General features: G+C 37.8%; 1 protein-coding gene across 1 annotated transcript; it reads left to right on the top strand.

The window, feature by feature from the left end:
* Positions 1-1,295: 1,295 nt before the first annotated feature.
* LOC112574285 (general transcription factor 3C polypeptide 3-like) lies at positions 1,296-16,888 on the top strand. Its single transcript, XM_025255267.1, has 25 exons — positions 1,296-1,489; positions 2,769-3,078; positions 3,353-3,538; positions 3,960-4,003; positions 4,761-4,884; positions 5,600-5,676; positions 5,931-6,045; positions 6,440-6,615; positions 6,892-6,979; positions 7,134-7,192; positions 7,679-7,794; positions 8,096-8,183; positions 8,349-8,495; positions 9,416-9,596; positions 9,898-10,062; positions 11,355-11,435; positions 11,800-11,861; positions 12,802-12,906; positions 13,532-13,618; positions 14,060-14,155; positions 14,585-14,660; positions 14,986-15,110; positions 15,706-15,793; positions 16,488-16,555; positions 16,677-16,888. Exons 1-25 carry the CDS (start codon positions 1,373-1,375, stop codon positions 16,782-16,784), a joined length of 2,889 nt encoding a protein of 962 aa, XP_025111052.1. The 5' UTR covers positions 1,296-1,372; the 3' UTR covers positions 16,785-16,888.
* The last annotated feature ends 2,046 nt before the right edge of the window (positions 16,889-18,934 follow it).

Below are 18,934 nucleotides of genomic sequence, written 5' to 3'. Positions count from 1 at the left end.
CGGCTCTGTGTCACTTAAAACCCGTGCCGATGTTTTACTTCCGCTGCCCAAACCGCTGGTGGTCACTTTGGTGATCTACTGATTTCCAACCTGCTTCCCCTGGTTCGCTTCTTTTGGCCAGTCGGGCCTTTCCGCTCGCAGACGTCTGAAATTATGCTTGTGGCCCCTGCAGGCTGTGCCAGACATGAAACTTTTTAGGGGCATGGCATGGCCCTGAAAACCCACTTCCCAGATTAATTTATGCTGCGGTGGCAGTGATCTAGGGAACAGAAATCAACAGACAGGCATTTGCATGTTTTAGCATTTCTGAACACAATAACGTCATTTGGATCCGACAAGCATATATTTAGCATGAGCGTAGAACAAACGGCTTAATTACCGAAGTGTGTACATATTTAAAAGGATTTCAACCACTTCCAAAGCTTATTATTAATCGCGTGGTTTTAAATCGCGCAGCACTCTGAGGGGATGATGGAAGCTAGTGTTCTGAGGCAGCTATATATAGATTGACTCGATCCTTTCCAGAAATTGACGATTCGTTGATAAAAAAAATCGAAAACACAACAGAAGGCGTTTAATTATTTCACGAGTGTTTTGAAACTAAGGAGAGTGGGGTGTCGTCCACAACAGTAGGCTTGTGCGGAGGTGACTTTTCACTAGCTGTTAACAATCATATGTTAATTGGTATCAGCAATATATTTTAGGTGTAGTTCTCATGCACAGTGACGTGTGTATACGCGTGTCGCTTTTTTTGTAAGTACATGTAACTTTTTCTCAGAGAAGTGCTAATTAAACCATCTGCTGGAGATTTTTAGAGGGAAATGCATATACCTGAGTCCTGACATATATGTTGCGTCAGAACATCAAATCAGTTATCGGTATATTACGTACGTAATTATCCAAATTATATGGTTCTACTTTGAAAATGATCAAACGATAGATGATAATACTAAAACCTAGCTGTTATGTACTTTCAGCTACCTATATTTAATTTTCATGATGACAAAGAACTGGAGTTTGCATTAACTTTTTGTAGATTGTAGAGTGTAGACTGTCATTACCATTGCATACTTTATTAATCAATGCACTTCCCCCAAGGTTTTTATTTTTGAAAGGCTTTTATTTTACATTGACAAACCATCCCTCGATTTCAATTTAGAAACCAAGGAAAGTTAGTTACAGTTTTACGAAAGCTAATAAAACACTACTCGCTTTAAAAAAAATAAAGATACGTGAGCACCTAGAATCCTAGATTATTTCATGCTGAAAGACAGGGGAGATCACTGCCAGGCCAGGCCATTGGAACATACAGAGGTGAGAGTAGCTTCCCGTGCCACCTGTATGTTGCGAGAAAACAAAGTTTTAAAACAGGATGATGGCAGAAGAACCCATGGAAACGTCGGAAGAAGAAAGAGCAGAATTGTTTCGTTATCTTCAGGGAGAGGTTACATTTGAGCAATATCAAGCGTGGAAGGAACTGAACAGAAACGTAAGAAGAAAATATTTTACTTAACTTTCACAGTGGACAAGAGTTTTAAAATCCATTAAAACCACTTTAGTACTAAAGGTGTGGTCTCTACCGACCACAGATTTGGTCGACCAGTTCCCTCTCAATCAAACATGGAACATGGGGGAGCGAGAAGAAACCGTTTTATTCATGACCAAATGCTTACTGACCATGAAGAAGAAAACAAGTAAAGCATTATACAACATAAGACAAAGTGATTCTAGGAAAGAAGGAAAGGTCTATACCTTATCACAGCACTCTTAGAGTAACCGCAATCAAGTTTTTTTGACCAGTGTACACGACATTGTCTTTTTAAATTAAAGAAGATGATAGCCAGAGGTACAAAAGAATGCTTATACACTACAGGTTTCTCTTTGCGAATGGTGCATGACATTGTTGCTTTAAGGCAAAAACATAAAGAATATGGGTAGAATCTTGGAGTACAGGCAGTCCTCGACTTACGACGTTGTTCCTTTCCTACGTCGCGTTGTAAACCGATTTTCGCTGTAATTCGAAACATACGTACATACTGTACGTAAATAACATACCTTAAGCACTTATCCTATCCTAACATCTATCCTAACAGTAATTATCAAAAAACACATTCTTCCGCCGTGCACACCAAACATGAAGTTCGCGTTACGACGTTTACAATGCAAAATGACTTAAGTGGAAACAAAGCTTTATACAGTAAATGGGAGATGTGTCGTAACCACGAAGCATCGTAACTCGGGGCTGGCGTAACCCGAGGACCACCTGTATTCTTCATGCTAGTGAAGGACACAAAGTTGGTTTTTCAAAAAAACGATGATGTTACTATTCTGATTATTCTTAACAGACTTTCATGTTTAGGTTTTTTTTTTCTTTTTTAGTTTTATTCCTATAACAAGCTCTAATGTTGAAACTAATAATGCTTTCCAACAGATTGAATATGCATCGAAACACTTAAACCTCTTTAGAAGATATAGAAGAAGTGTTAAGTGTGCACAAAAAGAATAGATTGTTTTGCACTTTATTATTTATCGGATGGATGAGGACAGACATAACATATCATCCTGTATCATATAAGATCATATTAGCATTTCAAACCACATACTTTAAAAAAAAATGTAAATACATTTGAGAATACTGGAGGAAGGGGTAGAAAATTCAAACAAGTCAGTGTGTCACCATTATTAAACCTAAATTACAACTGATTCTTGTGATAATGATTTTCCAGATTTGTCAGCAGTATGTATGTGATTTTTTTTTTAATTTGCAGACTCAGGGACTTGTTATTAAGCGACATCGACATGACTCCGACAGGCTTTTTTCTGTTGATGGATCTGTCGGGGATAATGCAGGGCCAAATACATTGTCAGTCTCACAAGTCTGGAACTATTTGGAGTCCAATGAAAAGGGGGAGGATTCAGGTTCTGAAACTGAAAATGGCTGCACTGACTCACTGTCTGTCCTTGACCTTCCCACAACAAGCAGCAGAGCAGCTGCACTCTCCAACATTCAAGCAAATGCATCTGATGTTACATCTGCTCTTAATGTTCGACCAGAAATTCTGGCTGAGTACTTAACAGGTATTTTTTTTAAATGTATTTTTGTATCTTTAATATTTAGTGACATTTAAGTAAATTTTCTTTACTTTATAATTTTTTTCACAGAAAGTTAAAAGATTATGAATCTGTTACAATTCACTTTTACAGATAATGAGTCATTGGCACACTTAGCAGAATGCAAACTATAAAACAGCATTCTAAGATTTGGATTATGCTTTTACTTACGCAAGAAATATATGTGTTAAAAATTGCTTCAAAGTCTTATCATTATGCTAATGATTTTCTTATGACACAGGTAAAATTGACTTCACTGAGTTTTGCAAGTACATGAATGAAGCAAAGGAAGAAACTGAAAACAGGAGATTAAGGAGGAGAAAGAGAAAGGTTGTAGAATTAGAGGAAGAATATGATGAAGATGATGAGGAAGATGCTGAGGAAGAAGATAAAGATGACGATGAGACATGGGAACCTGATAAAGGCGGTAAATATCTTCTGTTTCAGTCTTGTGTAATTTCTGACTTTTTGAGAGATGATTTCTTAAATGATTAATATCTAAAATACTGTTAGATGCATAATATTTATTTACCAGAGTCCAACTCTTAAAACTTTGGAGTAACTGTTCACAAATGATGTTATAACAATTTTAAAATTTGTATACATTTAAATGTTTCAGGAGTTTTATAATGCTGTCAGTTTGTTTAGTTCTGCAAGATCAGGGCACTGAACTCGCTTCTGTGCAGGCAACTGTTTTATAAATTCAATTATTAATTTTATTGTTTAGACTACTTGAAAACTCAGTATAGAATTCTTTGTATATGTCTGTATCAAAAGAATTTTCATGTGAGGAAATTTGTAAAGATTATTCATTATTTTTATAATATTTGACCATTTTTAATTCACAGATTCCTGCACAGAAAAAGAACCAAAGAAGAGAAAACCAAGAAAAGTAAGAATTGTTGTTCATACTGTATACAGTCAATTTCTAAAAAATTTCAGTTTATTTTGAGAGGACATGACGATTCAAGAATAATGTTGCTCATCTCAGAAACTCTCAAAACATTATACAACAAAAGATAAAGTGACTGTAGGAAAGAGGGGCAGGCATAAACTTTATCACAGCATTCTTAGAGACTGTTACCCATCAAAGTTTGATCTGGATACTGGATATATGTTTTTAGTTAAAAGAAATTGACAGCTATACTTGGTATTTTTAGCAAAAGTATGATTGTTCACTAACCTCATAACCCAGCAGTTTTCAACCTTTTACTTGTGACACCCCCCTGACGAACAAAGGTACGTCCACGCACCCCCCTTAGCCAGCAATGTAAGCTAATTTCACTAATACCGGTATAAGAAACTTTAAAAAAATGACCACCTTCGCGCCCCCCCTTGTAAGCACGTCGCCCTCCCCCCTGGGGGGGGGGCGCGCCCCACAGGTTGAGAACCACTGTCATAACCTCTTCTAGAACAATGCTTGCATGTGTTGTGGAATATAAAACAGAAGGGATCAACAAGAAAAGAGTGTTTGCACGTGTGTGTGTGTGTTAGTATAAATTACAACAGCACACTTTGTGAGTTTTTAAAAAGTTAACCTTTGATTTTAGGATATTCTCATCAAAGCTAAAAAAAATCACAGCATATAAAATAAGTTGCTTAGTGCATGATACTTTAAAAATTAATTTGATATATCTTCTGTCTGTCAGCCTCGGCGGAGAATGAATGAATTACCCAAGCACTTGCAAGGTCTTATGGGAGAAGCCAACCTTAAATTTGCAAGGGGAGAGCATCAGGAAGCAATTAAAATGTGCATGGAGATAATCCGGATGGGTTAGTTGACTTTGTTTATGGGAAAAAAACCCCAAAAAACTACAAAAACAGGTTGAAAGTTGGAACAAATTTTAAATTTATTTTTCACAAGTTTCTTGTAGCCCCAGGGTAGGAGAAAAGAGTCTTGCAGTTATTGCTTACTATTTGTTTCTTGTGTCTCTCTGCTGATAGTAATAAAGGTAGTAACATAACTAAAAAAAATAATAACTTTATTTTTACGCATTCTTCTTAGCCGATGAGAAAAACTCTTTAACTCGCTCTGCTTTTTAGTTATTTTTTTATGATCTTTGTGAACCAGAAGTTGAATGACCTGTTTTCTCTTGTGTAGCTGGTTCTGATGACATTTAGGACATTTAGTTGCATTGTCTTTTATAACTGATGCATTTTCAGTACAGTAGCATATTATAAATTGCTAAGGTAAGTAGAAAGTAACCGAATTTCTGAATCTTTGACTGTTTCAGTATCTTAAAAGTTATGAATAATTCAAAGCTTGAGTTTGTGGGTTTTGCATGATGAATGTGTAAAAGAAAAACTCCTTACTACAGTAACTGGTCAGACAGCCCTAATAAGAAGGTCCACGTAGTTTGTCAGTCTAGCATGCATGAAGCAAACTAGCGGGCAGCAATGTTTTTAACCAGGTAAACTTAGCAATATGATGTGGTTCTAAAGAGAAGAAAAGGCTTATCACTTTTTAAAGTAAGTTTGATTCTTTCAGCTCCACAAGCCTTCTTGCCTTTCCACACAATAGGCATGATCTATGAAGACCTAGGCGATATTACCAAAGCGACTGAGGTGAGCTGCACTTTTTACAATTTGAGATATATAGCATGGTTTTTCTGGTCTAATTATGCTAATTTACATTAACCAAAAGTAAAAATAATATACTCTTTTTCATTTTTTTGTTGTCATAAATGCATTGCCTTTTCTATTTAGACTTTCTCTATGTATGTAATTATAAATTTATTATTCTTCTGCTTAGGCGCACAAGTATCAAACTTATTAAAGCTTCGTAAGAGTCAACATTTTGGTCTCGTGTTTGTTCACAGTTTTTTCTTCTGTCGGTACACCTAAGAGCGGATGATTCGGATGAGTGGATGAGAGTAGCAGACATGCTGTTGGATCAGAACGAAACCAAAAAGGCCATTCATTGCTACAACCAGGGTATTCCTAATATTTTTTTCGTTCATTTTTAGAGATGATTAGTTGGTGCTTGATTTTTTAAAAAAGTAGTTGTCAAATGCAGTTGTAAAGAAGGTTATATATTTCATTGGTGCAGACACCAAAGATTAGATGACATCCATGTGCAGAGGCTCTCTTCCCTTTACCAATAAACCTATGTTATCTAAACACTCGTGTAGTGTTTGCTTTAAAACAGCTGAAATACTGAAAATAATCACCAGCCACATGGTATTATCATTGTCCCTCTTACAGATCTGCTGCTGTATAATTAATCTTTAGTTTCCTATACATAGGTCAAATGTATTTCCTTCTGTTTCTCCATTTGACTTGCCATCAGTTTTAATGCCTTTTCTGGAACATTTTGGATTTTATTCAGCTATCAGGTGTGCCACAAGCAACAAAATTGAGCTGATGATGCAGCGTTGTAGTCTATATGAGCAGCTTGGTGAGAGGAACAAGGCGCTGCAGGGTTACACCCAGATATTGCGCATCATGAGTCAGGAGTCAAACATGGATGACAAGTACCTGACCTTGGCTCGCAACCTTTGCAAGGTAATCTACCTCTGAAAAACAAAAGTTTAGGATTAGAAGTTTATTCTATGTTGATTTTATTTCTTGTATAGGTAACAATTGTTGCCTTGTGTTATCCTGTCGTAAAACATGAATACTGTTGAGAACATTTTATATTATGAATATGTATATGCATGACAATGTCTTATTTTTTAGTTACTAGTTACTTTATTTAATAAAAACAAGTTGCTTACAAATTTTCAAACTTCACCTAACCTTGAGAAAATAAAAGGATTTTAATGTGTAAACAATTTTCAGACGTATCATGAAGAAAAAAAGACAAAGGAAGCTATCCAGATTTTGAAATCCATGTTTCTTAACCGGCCTTCACTTGTGAATGCAGAAGGTAAATGTGAGATCCTGTGGATTTTAAAGGTCTTTAAGTTTGAGGCAGGTTGATGTGCTTGTAAGTTCTATGTATACGTGTATGTGTGCTGTTAGAGTATTAGAAACAACAGACTGAGGATTTTTAAAGTCACTGCTCTTTTGCACATATGCAGATGTCAACATGCTGTTAGAGCTTCATCTGTCTCTGAAGCAGTATCAGACTTGTTTGGAGGTGAGTTCAGTTTATGTTCCATGTGTTATTAATCAAAGTACATGCTGTTTAAATGGAGCAAAGTGACAGGCTGCATACAGTTTGATTACTTATGCAAAAAACAGTTGAGACAAAGTAGGGTGCCCCTCCTTTTCCTTCTCTGATGTTAATGTCTGGAATGCCTTGCTCCTTTTACTTCTTACAGTGACCACCTTTAAAGATTTCAAGGCTGACCCATCTCTTTCATGAATGCCTACAGTAGCCATTTTTGTTTTTGTAGTTTGAAATGAAGTATTTAAGGGATGAGGAAGAAGATGATGAAAGTTAACCTGTTGTTACTCTTGATCTATCTAGATGTAAAAGTGACTTGAGGGATGTGATAGCTGTTCATCCCTGTCACTCTGTCCTTCACAGAGCAGATTTAGATATGCCATTAGGGCTTTAATTGCCCGTCATTTTCTTAGAGCTCGAGGTTAATTAAACTGGTAAAAGTTTTCATTTGATTAGGAAATGGTGAACTACTGTGGACTGGAGGCAGTGTTAAGCAGTGGAGAGCACTGGGCTCAGGGCAGCCCTCTTCATCCAGAGGTCAACTTTAAAGAAGGCAAAAATGCCATATGCAGGTCTGCAACCACACAGTCCCTGGCTAGACACTTGAAATTTTCAGTGTGCCATTCTGTCTTGTGTTACACACTGCATAGGACAAGATTTACTGTTCTTGGGCAGTATGCATTGAGAAATATGGGCTTTTTCCAGAGAACAATGGATAAATTTTGGCCCCTATGGGAAAGAACATGGGTAAATTATGCTGCTATGTGTTGCCCTTGTACATTACAATTTTCAGGCTTTGAATATTATTGTTTGGGTATAGATTCTGCCTTTATTTAACTTTTATAATTTCTTAGATCTTGATGTGACTTTCAGCATAAAGGTTCCAGATATTTTACCTGTGGATCTAAGAGCAAAGTTGTGTGTCTGCCTCATAAGTCTGGGATTTAGCCAGCTTGCAAAGGTGAGTTTTGATCAATTTCTACAAGCGCATCATATTCAGTAAGCTTAACTTTATTTTTGCTTTAGTTGTTGTTGCTGTGTGTGTATGTGTGCGTGCATGTGCATTCCCATCGTTAATTGTATGGAATGCATCTGTATAATTTTAAATACATGTTGTTCATTGCAGGAGCATGTGGAGGTGCTGATGCAAGAAAACGTAGAAGAAATTGGTGACTTATACTTCGATGTTGCTGAAGCCTATATGGAAACTAGTCAATGCCAGACAGCCCTTCCAATACTGCAAGCTCTCATTAAATCAAAGTCTTTTAGTGAGGTTGGTCAAAAATCTTGTCAACCACCTTTTTGATTGCATGACAGCAAAGCCAGTTCAGCAGTTTTGCCATGCACTTTGCTATTCTGCTATCTGCTTTTGAGCCATATGCTGCACCAGTCACCTGTCTATGTATTGTCCTCAGCTTTTGTGTCTTATCTCTCCAGCCTTGTTTGCTGTGCTTTGCTCTTGTACTGCAGAGACTTGATGAGAAATACCTGTCAGTAACCTCTGTCTAAAAGGGGGAAATTGGAACTGACATTTTATCATCTCCTTACCAACTTTTTCTTCTAGTCATCTTGAGGACTAGTTTCTGTCACAGCAGGCGAGATGTGGCACTTCAGAAAGAATCAAAGTTTACTCTCTGCACCAGTGCCAGCAAGAGATGAGTTGGGGAGCTTTACTGTTCCCTCCATTTCTTCGGTTCCAAGACTCTTGGTCCCTCCAGGACAGTCTTTTGGGGATCATGGCAGTCTGGGAGACTCTGTGTCAGTGAACCCCATGCTGACCCCCATTAAGTTTTTGTTTGATTGGGGTGAATGTTGGTTGTAAAATCTGCTGAATTGGCTTTGCTGTTGCCTTTTATAGTTGTCTGAGGGCTGTTGCTTACCTGGCCAGGAGAGTGCTTGGCATGCCAGGCACGAGCCAGCTCGCTATCAGGAAGTCAACTTTTGATGGTTAAAGAGCATATGTAGTCTATTACCTCCTATGGTCATTTTATCTGGTAAGCTCAAGAAAAAAGAATATAAAATAAAATTTCATTCTTCATACTTTTTCTTCACTTTTGTCCACATATTAGAAAATATGCAGTTTAAATAGATAATAAGATGTATGAAATAAAACATTTTGCAAAAGTAATTTAAAAATTCTTTTTCATATCTTTAAAATCTCATTAAGAGACTAATGCAGTAGTGTCTTGCCAGGCTGGAGTGTGGCTTCGGTATGCAGACTGCCTCAGTTCTCTTGGAAACTTGGAGCAAGCTGTGCAGGCCTTCAGTAAAGTGGTTGAGCTGGCTCCCAACCACTTGGAGGCCCGTGTTTCCCTCTCAGCCCTACAGCAGCAAATTGGCAAACATGATGAGGCAATCAGAGTGCTAACTACAGGTGGACATTCATTGCTGTTTTTCTCTGTGTGTGTGTGTGTGCGCATATATATGTTGATGCATGTGTTTCTATGTGTATGAGTGGAAAGGGGAGGAGAGCATTTTCATAGCTTAAGTATATCTCAGGTCGTTTTGTATATTGTTGTGAAAGGTTTCTTCAGGTAGTTAGCATTGTTGACATTTTGTATATTGTTTTGAAAGGTTTCTTCAGAAAGATAGCTTTGTGGATGCTGCTGAGCAAGCCAAGGGATAACTATTTTGCTATAAGAAGTTGTGGAGCTAAATTGTTACTTACTTTGCAGATAGCAGTGATGAATCCGGGAACCAGACAGTTGTAGACCAGACCCTGCTGCTGCATAAGTGCCACCTTCTGTTTTCTCAGGGCCAGTACCGTGAATTTGTCAGCGCAAGTCGTAGACTTCTATTTCATCACATTCAGGGAAATCATAACCAACAGTCCTTTAAAGGTATGAAAATATTGAAGGTCAACTTGCCATGGCACCTTTGTAATTTTCAGCCTGAAGGTGAGTGAAATGACATGATGGTACAATGGTGCGTGGTACAAGGAAAATCAATGGGAGACGAGAAGCATGACATGTTTCACCAGCTATATGTAGCAATCCCCATTAGTGAAGTGCATCCATTAACTATAGGCTACAGCTATTATGACTGCTGCTTGCTGTGACACACCGATCTTCAAATGATTGTTGTCAAGTGGGATCATTGAAACCATCTATTACAGGAGTTAACTCTCAGTCTGCCAGACGTGGTAGTCTAAACATTGCCATCATCAATCAGGGGATCATGCCATACAGTTTCAAACCTGAGTACAGCAAGCAAAAACTGAGCAAATTAGAGAAAGCAAAAGCAACAGAGAATTCCTTTCTTGATAAATGGTATGTCAAATTAGGAGTAGCTTGAATTTTTTATAGAAAAAATACCAAGCCAAGTCTCAAAGAGCTGGCACTAGACCCGTTCTTAGTCCCCGCAGGGCCCCAAGGCTTAGGGCATGTGTGGAGCCTTCGACGCCACTATCGCCATGGTTTTAATCACAACTGCGGGGCCCCTGACGACTATCAAAAACAAGGTGCCTTGTCTGCCTGCCCTTAAGCATGACCCTGACTGGTACACCTGTGTTTTAGACATTACTGTAAGTGTGCAGTATGTTTTAAAATCCAGAATTGATTCACAACATCAGTATCTTTCATTTAAGATGATTCACAACATCAGTATTAATTATATAAGACATGAATCACATCAGTATCTATCATTTAAGACATTATACACAACATTGGTATCTGTCATAAACTGCTTTGATGGACTGGTGCAATCTACACTTTTTTGCTCCTAACTTTTACTCCTAACTATGTGTTAAATGTGTGTATGAGTATGTATGCCTGCCCTTGTGAGCGAAGACAAATTTCTGTCGGGGGTCTCCTCGACAGACAATAAAGTCTGTTTTGATTTGATTTGATTTGATTTTGATTTATTTCAGCTTAACTTGCCATTTCACTTGCCTTCTTTTTTAAGACACTGGAGTGCTTTCTAAGAACTGATAATCACTCTCAGTGTACCTTACAACAAATGTTTATGCATCTGACTTTGATGCTGCGTTAAAAAAACACAATACTTAATGCACTTAATCAAAAAGAACACAACAAGCATTTCTAATACCTTCACCTTCTCTCTCAGCAAGAGTAGTGAAAGTCGTAAAGACAACATGATGTCTGGAAGTGATAACTGTTTGCTCTTCTTTCAGATGCTGTCCATTGTCGTTCTATTCGTCATAGGCTGGGATCAGTCAGGAAATTTTTAAGTCAGGTTGACCAGACTGGTAACAGTAAGTCCCAAAAAGAATTTTTTTAAATTATATCTGTAAAATTAAGCAGGGCTTCTGCTAAGGCTAAATTCTTTGGGGTCCCAGGGACCCCTTCTTCAGATTTTTAAGGGGTCCCTGTTCTTTGCCCAAATTTGAAGGGGACCCCATTGACGAAAATTGAAGGGGTCCTCCAAACTTTTAATGCGTACTGTACGCAATTTTTGCGTAAGTAGAAACCCTGATTAAGTATTGAAGAAAGAAGTTTGCTTATGCATTTTTACATGTTTATATGTACAGGAGATGTGGATCATCCAAGTTTGTAAGATATAGGGAACACAAGTATATACAAATAACTACAACTCAGATCAGATGTTTGTTATTGCAGATGATGCTAAGCAAGAGGAGAACAAGATAAGTGATGATGAGTTGTGGAACCTGTACCTCAAGGTATAAATAATATGTCCAGGGCTTCTGCTAAGGCTAAATTCTTTGGGGTCCCAGGGACCCCTTCTTCAGATTTCTAAGGGGTCCCAGGCTAACTCTAAGGGGTCCCTTTACAAAGTTGAAAAAAAAAACCCCAACAAATCAACTACTTTGTTCAACTGCCTTTCAGGCACACAAAGCGCTGTAATGTCTAGTCAGAAACAGCGAGATTTCTGTGCCATGAAGAGTGTGCAAGCATCTGTGATGAGCTTATGCTCACTGTACTTGGGGTGCTCACTTTCTTTCCTTTTCTGAGACGATGATTTTAACCACGTTGTCAACGACATCTTGGAAATAGGTTAATGGAACTCTTCCCGGTAGGGAAAAAACACTCAGTGCAAACTCTCACCTTGCAGCAGACGACAACACTTGATTGGGCTGCAATGTCAGACACTACATTTACCTAATTTTGTATCTGTTCTTCGCCCAAATTTGAAGGGGTCCCCTGGGACCCCATTGACGAAAATTTAAGGGGTCCTCCGAACTTTTAATGCGTCCTGTACGCAATTTTTTGCGTAAGCAGAAGACCTGATGTCTGTGACAATACAAATAATGCAGTAGGGTCATACCTTTGAGATGAGTAAGGATTTGTCTGAGGAATGTTTGGAGGGCAAATGAAGAGAAAATAATTGAAATGCTAATTAAGAAGAATATTTTGTCATGATTGAAACTCTCCACATTATGGCATAACATATGGCAATCATTGCAGGTTTAAAGTAATCCTTATCTCAGTTTTCAATAACTCTGTGTTATGGTTGGTAATAAATGTCTTAAAGCATTGTCATAAGAAAAAGTAGCAATATTGTATATTACTTTTCAGTTTTGAAAGCAAACATTCTATTTAAGGTTTATTGTTCTGGAAACACTTCTGTAAAGATTCTATAGTCTTCATGTGCTGCTGTAGATGTGCAATGTTCTGCTGGAACTGGGAGACACAAAGCAACTGATAGAAGTCACCACGCTTGGCCTAGTCTGTCCCATCTTCTTGACTGATGAATCCAAAGCAAAGGTAAGGACCTTATCAACTGTCTTTTGAGCAACAAGAAAGGCAATTAGCTAACACTAGTTTTAGCTTAGGCATGATTAAAGAGCACTTTTACTGAAAATGCATCATATCTTGGATTTCTAGATTATTTTTTTTAATTGAAAAATGTTATTTATTTTAAGATAGTTGTGTAACTGATTGGTTGATCTATCACAATTGAGAGGTTTGGTGGGGAGAGGAGGCATTGTAGAATGAGAAAGAAAATGCTTGTGGACAAAGGCTGTAGTGGAAAATTATGTCTTAAGATTATTGAAGCAGATGCTTTTCTTGGCAGTCAGTGACCTTTGCCCGATGATCTGTCTGCTCAGCAGCAGAGACATATTTCTCTGGGTTTCATACCCTGGTGCATTTGTAAATTAGGCTTAAATTCAATTTTATTTAAGTTTAAAATTGAAATGTTTAAGACTCACCAGGATTTTTATATTGAGTGCATGTTCTACCGTTACAGACTTTTATTGATGGGTGTTGAAGACATTTAGCCACCCTACTAGGTTGTCAATATTTTGTAGTCAGATCTTTTAAAATAAAAACATATCTATGGTGATGTTCCAGTAATCTTCCAGATACATGATTCTTTTTGTGTTCATAGGAGACAGAATTTATGACTCTGCTTGTCTGTATGCTGGACAAAGATGCTTCTTTTGCCTACCGCATCATCAGGGACATCTCTGTCAAGGTGAGTCTGTGCTGTTGCATGTCAAGAGACTAATTATCTTTATTACCTTTTTTGATATGATGTATATGTATATACTATAGCTAGTATGAGCACTATTTTGAATTGCCCTTGGGGATCGCTAAAGTTGTATTGTATTTTGCAAGGTGTGACCAATCCAGCCCCACTTCCACGTCTGTAGTTGTTGTACAAATAATAAAAAATATAATATAAAAATATAATATAATAAAAAAAGAAAATCAGGTCTATCAAAGTCTATTTGATATTCTGGCATCAAGCATAGTTAAAGTTGGCGAAAACAGTACTAAAATTTAAGGTAATGGCAGATTTTACCTGTTGATTTACCAGATGAGTCCATGAAAAATGGCTGCATGACCCATCGGTAATTAACAGTAAGCAGATATTTCTTGCTAAGTCTAAGGCTGCAATTATTTCTGATTTCAGGAAAACAATGCTCCAGCCTGGAACCTGTTTATGCAGTGCATGCAGTTCTCTACTGATCTTCGGCATCACAAGTTCTGTCTTCGCTACTTGTTCAGGGTACACTTTTACTATGTGATCAGCTATGCATAATTTATTTGCTCTTTAGTTTTTATGCTTTTTTCTCCTATTTACTTTAAATTAGTCATTTGCATGTCAGGATTTATTCCATTAAGTCTGTTATGAATAGAGGCAAACCAATATTTCCACATTCTTATGCATTTATTTTAGCACTTCAGTCATCTCACATGTTTAATAATAATTTAATAATAACATATGACTCTGCATCAAAAAAATATTTGATATCAAAAAAAGCTTAAGTGATTATTTTAAGTTTGAAATAAAAGAATGTTCTCTGTTTAAAGCTGAAATCATTTGTTTACTTCAGCACACAGTGAAGCAGTGACAATAGCTTAAGCTTGTGTTGGTAGTTGTGCAACAAGCATTGTGTGTTTCAATTTAATAAGCATTCAGTTTTTACTTCCACAGCATCCCGATCATGTTCCTGCAGGTTTGATAAATGGTCACAATAGCCTGCAAAATGGTACCTACAAACATGCCCTGGGTAAGTGGCTTCAAGCTATATGTTCATTGTTGTATGCTGTTAAAATTAAGCTTTATGCCAGAGTGTGTATGCCAGAGAGTGCATGTGTGAATGATAGCTGATAGTTGTTTCCAGATTATTTTATACATGCTATATAAGCACTGAAGGCATGAGCTGAGAGTTTCCAGAGAGCATGTAAAGCACATGAAACAATATACGGATAATAGGTAGTCATCCACAAAAGTTTACATGTTCCATGCATGTGGCCTGTACCTGTAAGTGTTTTAGTCATTTGCTTATTTTGTCTCTTTTCAACTAGACTGCTTACTGCTCACCTCTGTTTCAGGAGAGTATGTAGCAGTTTTTCGACAAATACCTACTGATCCAATGGTCAACTTACTCATTGGTCTCTGCTATGTGCACATGTGCAGTCAGAAGTTTACTATCCATAAAAACTGGCTTCTCATGCAGGTCAGCAATGATGGAAGTGGACTAGTGACAGCACAGAGGCTTATGGGGGTTAATGGATGATCTTTGGGTGAAAAAAGTAGAAAAGGATGCATTGAGCAAGGCTTAGTAATGGATGGATAGATGAATAATGAACAATAACAATATAATCAAAAAAAAACTCATCTTGTGTACATTCTAGCATGTTTGCTTTTATTTTTCAAGACAGCACTACCAATAATCATTTGATACAGCTTCATAAAATGCTTTTGGTAGTTGCATATAGAATACCACTATCACTGTTCTTGCTATTGCTACTAGTAAGTATATTTTATTAGGAAAACAAAATTTCTAAAATAGAAATAACAATAAAGAGGGAAAATATGTCCTTGTTAATAGATTATAACTGTCTATTCTTGTCACAAAGTTAATAAGAGTGTCTGAGGAAACAGCAAGAGAATAGTTCAAGACAATCTTTTGTAAAGATCTACCATTAAAATTAATTGTCAGATCCTGCTTTTAGGCTGCATCTTTTCAAGATGTTGCTTCTGAAATTGCCTTTTGAAAGGAGAGTATGAGAACTTTTATCTGACGTTTGTTCATTGTCTGTATCTTTTAGGGCATTGCATTTCTCAACATCTATCTTGAATTGAGGGGAGAGTGTCAGGAAACCTACTACAACCTGGGTCGGGCCATGCACCAACTGGGTAAGTGCCCTTCTTGACTTCTTATATGATATGGCCATGGTGTTGGAGACAATTTTGTTACATCTTCTGTACATCTACCTTAGGATTTAATTCATGTTATTTATTTTGCTGGTTGTACAGGGTCCCTACTTATATTAACAAGTCCTTAGTCACAAAAATTGGCATCTTTATTACATTTTTCTTCTGTTTACAACTGGACTTGAGTTTGTTTTTAAAAAAAATTGTACTATTAACCTGTCTTATTTTTAACTGGGGTAAAATATTTTGTTAGATTTTGTTTGCTATTCCAATTTGTATCCAAGAATCAAATATAGCTTCAAAGTGTTGTGTCATCAAAATATTTTTTTATCAGTGTCATCATGATACTTTTTAGTTATTGGTACTAAGGACCAAGCAACCCACGCAGGGACTTGTTTATTTTGGTGATGATAAGGAGAAGGATGATGATAGAATTTGTAGAGCACATTTCCCTGTGCAGCCGTAAGGTCAATGCAATGTGCCTGAAAGACTACAAATGCACTAACAGTTAACCATACAAGATACAAGTTATAAAAGATATTTCTGACAGATGTTAGTCATAAACTTGAAACCTGCTTTTAATAAGATGGTAGTTGAGGATGGGATGAAATAGTCACAAATGCTAAACATAGAACAGCAGTTGTAACAAAATGCCCATCTTTTATTCATTGTTCAGGCCTAAAGTATGCTGCAGTGTTTTACTATAAAAAGGCTTTGGACCTGCCTCCAGTTGTGGACAATGATGTAAGTACTAGTTTCACTATCACACTGAAATTGTTAGTAGAAAAATGCTGAATTTTTTGCATATTTTAGGATAATGTTGTGTCTAGCAGGGACTTGCACTTTGTCATTTTCTTGCTTGCAGACTTTTGACCTGAAGTATGAGGTGGCCCATAACCTGTCGCTTCTGTATCAGTCCAGTGGCTCACCTGAGTATGCCCGCTACATTCTCGAAAACTATTGCGTCGTTTGACCGTGGTCATGATGTGCTTCCAAGTACACTTGGACAATCATTCTCAATGTCTGTTTTTACTGTTTGTGCATTACAAAACGAAAATATAATTGCCCATCACTTTATATGTGTGTGTGTTTTTTTTAACATAAGTAAGAGTAAATAAAATATTCAAACATGAAAGGAACCATATCAAAAGGCAGAGCTGAGAGAGAGAGTGGGGAGGGGGCTGTGCATGAGAGAAGAGGGAAGATAACAGCTGGCAGAGGCCAAGACAAGCGCGGTGATTGAAGTAGTGTGTGACGTAGTTTCGGAAAAAGGCATAAAACCTGAAGCCATTCGATTCTTGTGGACTTTCTTCTGGTTTTGGGAAGAGCATTTTATAACGTCATGTGAACAAGTCCTCGAGAAGATCCCAGATGTGAGCACTACACCCTCACCCTGCCCGCCCCTGCAGGTATTTACTAGATGGTCGCTTGGTTTCCATATCGTGAATAGCATATTTGGGGGGGGGGGGTTCGGGTGCCGTGAGTTCCAGTATGGAAATTCTGCAGACATCTTGCTTATTTTTAAGTTTTTTCCTCGAAGACTTGAAGCTGTTGTAGACAATGAAAGCAATGCTATAGCTTGATCTTCCTTCAAAAAAGACTCCAACACTAGCAGCCGCTGGTTAACTCATAAACGGTGGGTCACACAGTTTTCCACCGTTTTTTTTTTTTAATCCTTGACAGTCTGTCTGCCATGATTGTGATCATGTACAGTTAGACTGAGGATGATGGTACTGTTAAAGGTGATCTAGCACCGCCCATGGCTTTGGGGCCTATGAATGGTATTTCTCATGACGAGGCCATTCTACAAGGGGATCAATCAGCAAGAAGATAAGCTTTTGTCAACACAGCTCGCGGTGGATTCCTGTGCTGTGCTAAGGGCGATGGTCGGTCGCTAAGCACATCTGACCCTGCCAGAATATGACAGCTGATGTCAGTGACCTCAAGACTCGCGTCCAGCACATAAGCTTCGAAATGGATATGGCGGGATGTCGTATTTATCAGAGCGTGAAAAAAATCATATAGCTGATATATGAAAGTGCATTATAAAGGAATTGATTACATTGCTGTGTGATCATAAAGTACTCAATGAGGCTATCACTGTGTGAATGCTTTGTCACACATTCCACCAAGTGGGGACGATCGTTACTTTTACAGTGTGATAACAAAGTCATTCTACGGTCTTTGGTGATAAAACACGAAGGGCCTACCTACCCAGCAGTAAGCGTGCTGAAAATACTTCAAAACCGCTTGAAGAGACTAGCTGTAAGGAAATAATAGACTAACATTTCGCTGTGTGAACCCATGCATGAAAAATCATTTGAAGACGGGTGTGTCCCAGCAAGCAGCAGTCGTAATTGCCGTAGTCTATAGTTAATGAAGGCACTTGTCTGATGGGGATTGTTACAGATAGCTGGTGAGACATGTCTTGGTTCTCGTCTTAAGTTGATTCACTCCACTCTTCTCACTGGAAGAGTGCGTGTATGTGTCCGTGCACCTCTCCCTTCATGTAAGTGCGTATAACAGAAAATCCTTTATGTTTTTTCCTTCTTCTATGGCAGACAGCTATTTTCATCACCTTGTGCGTCAAGCTTAAGAGCGCGAGGTATTTACATTCACCCTACTTTCCTCAAAAGCCCTAAAGTAACGGATTCACAACAAGGCAATATTTATTCATAATAGCAGCACAAGGCACTAGCTGATTTATCCACATGTAGCCCTCCTTGTATAAGTCGCAGAACGCCCTCCTCAAGTGTCTGATGAACGAAAAAACATTTTTTTAAAGTGAAATTCGTAGTCAACATCTGCTTTTCTCCCAAATATTTTTTTTCTGCAGTTTATAAATTATTGAGTGATGAGAAGGCTCCCTTTCCCATCTTTTCAGTCCTGGGAAACCTCGATATCATTTCGCACTATGTGATCTGTTGTTGTTGATGCCGACAGCATGTAGTTAATATAGTGCTCGCTGCACATAAATATTTAACGTATGTAAATTCCTCTCCTTTTATAACTTATTAATAGGCGCAGCAACTGGCCCTAGGAGCAGCTCAGCTTAAGATGCGAATCGAGAAGGATTCAGTATCGTTGGCATTACTGAGTAAAGAGGGTGCGGTCGCCCGTTCC

Source organism: Pomacea canaliculata, linkage group LG10, assembly GCF_003073045.1.
Source record: "Pomacea canaliculata isolate SZHN2017 linkage group LG10, ASM307304v1, whole genome shotgun sequence".
Taxonomy (NCBI): domain Eukaryota; kingdom Metazoa; phylum Mollusca; class Gastropoda; order Architaenioglossa; family Ampullariidae; genus Pomacea; species Pomacea canaliculata.
This window is presented reverse-complemented; position numbering and strand designations above follow the sequence as displayed.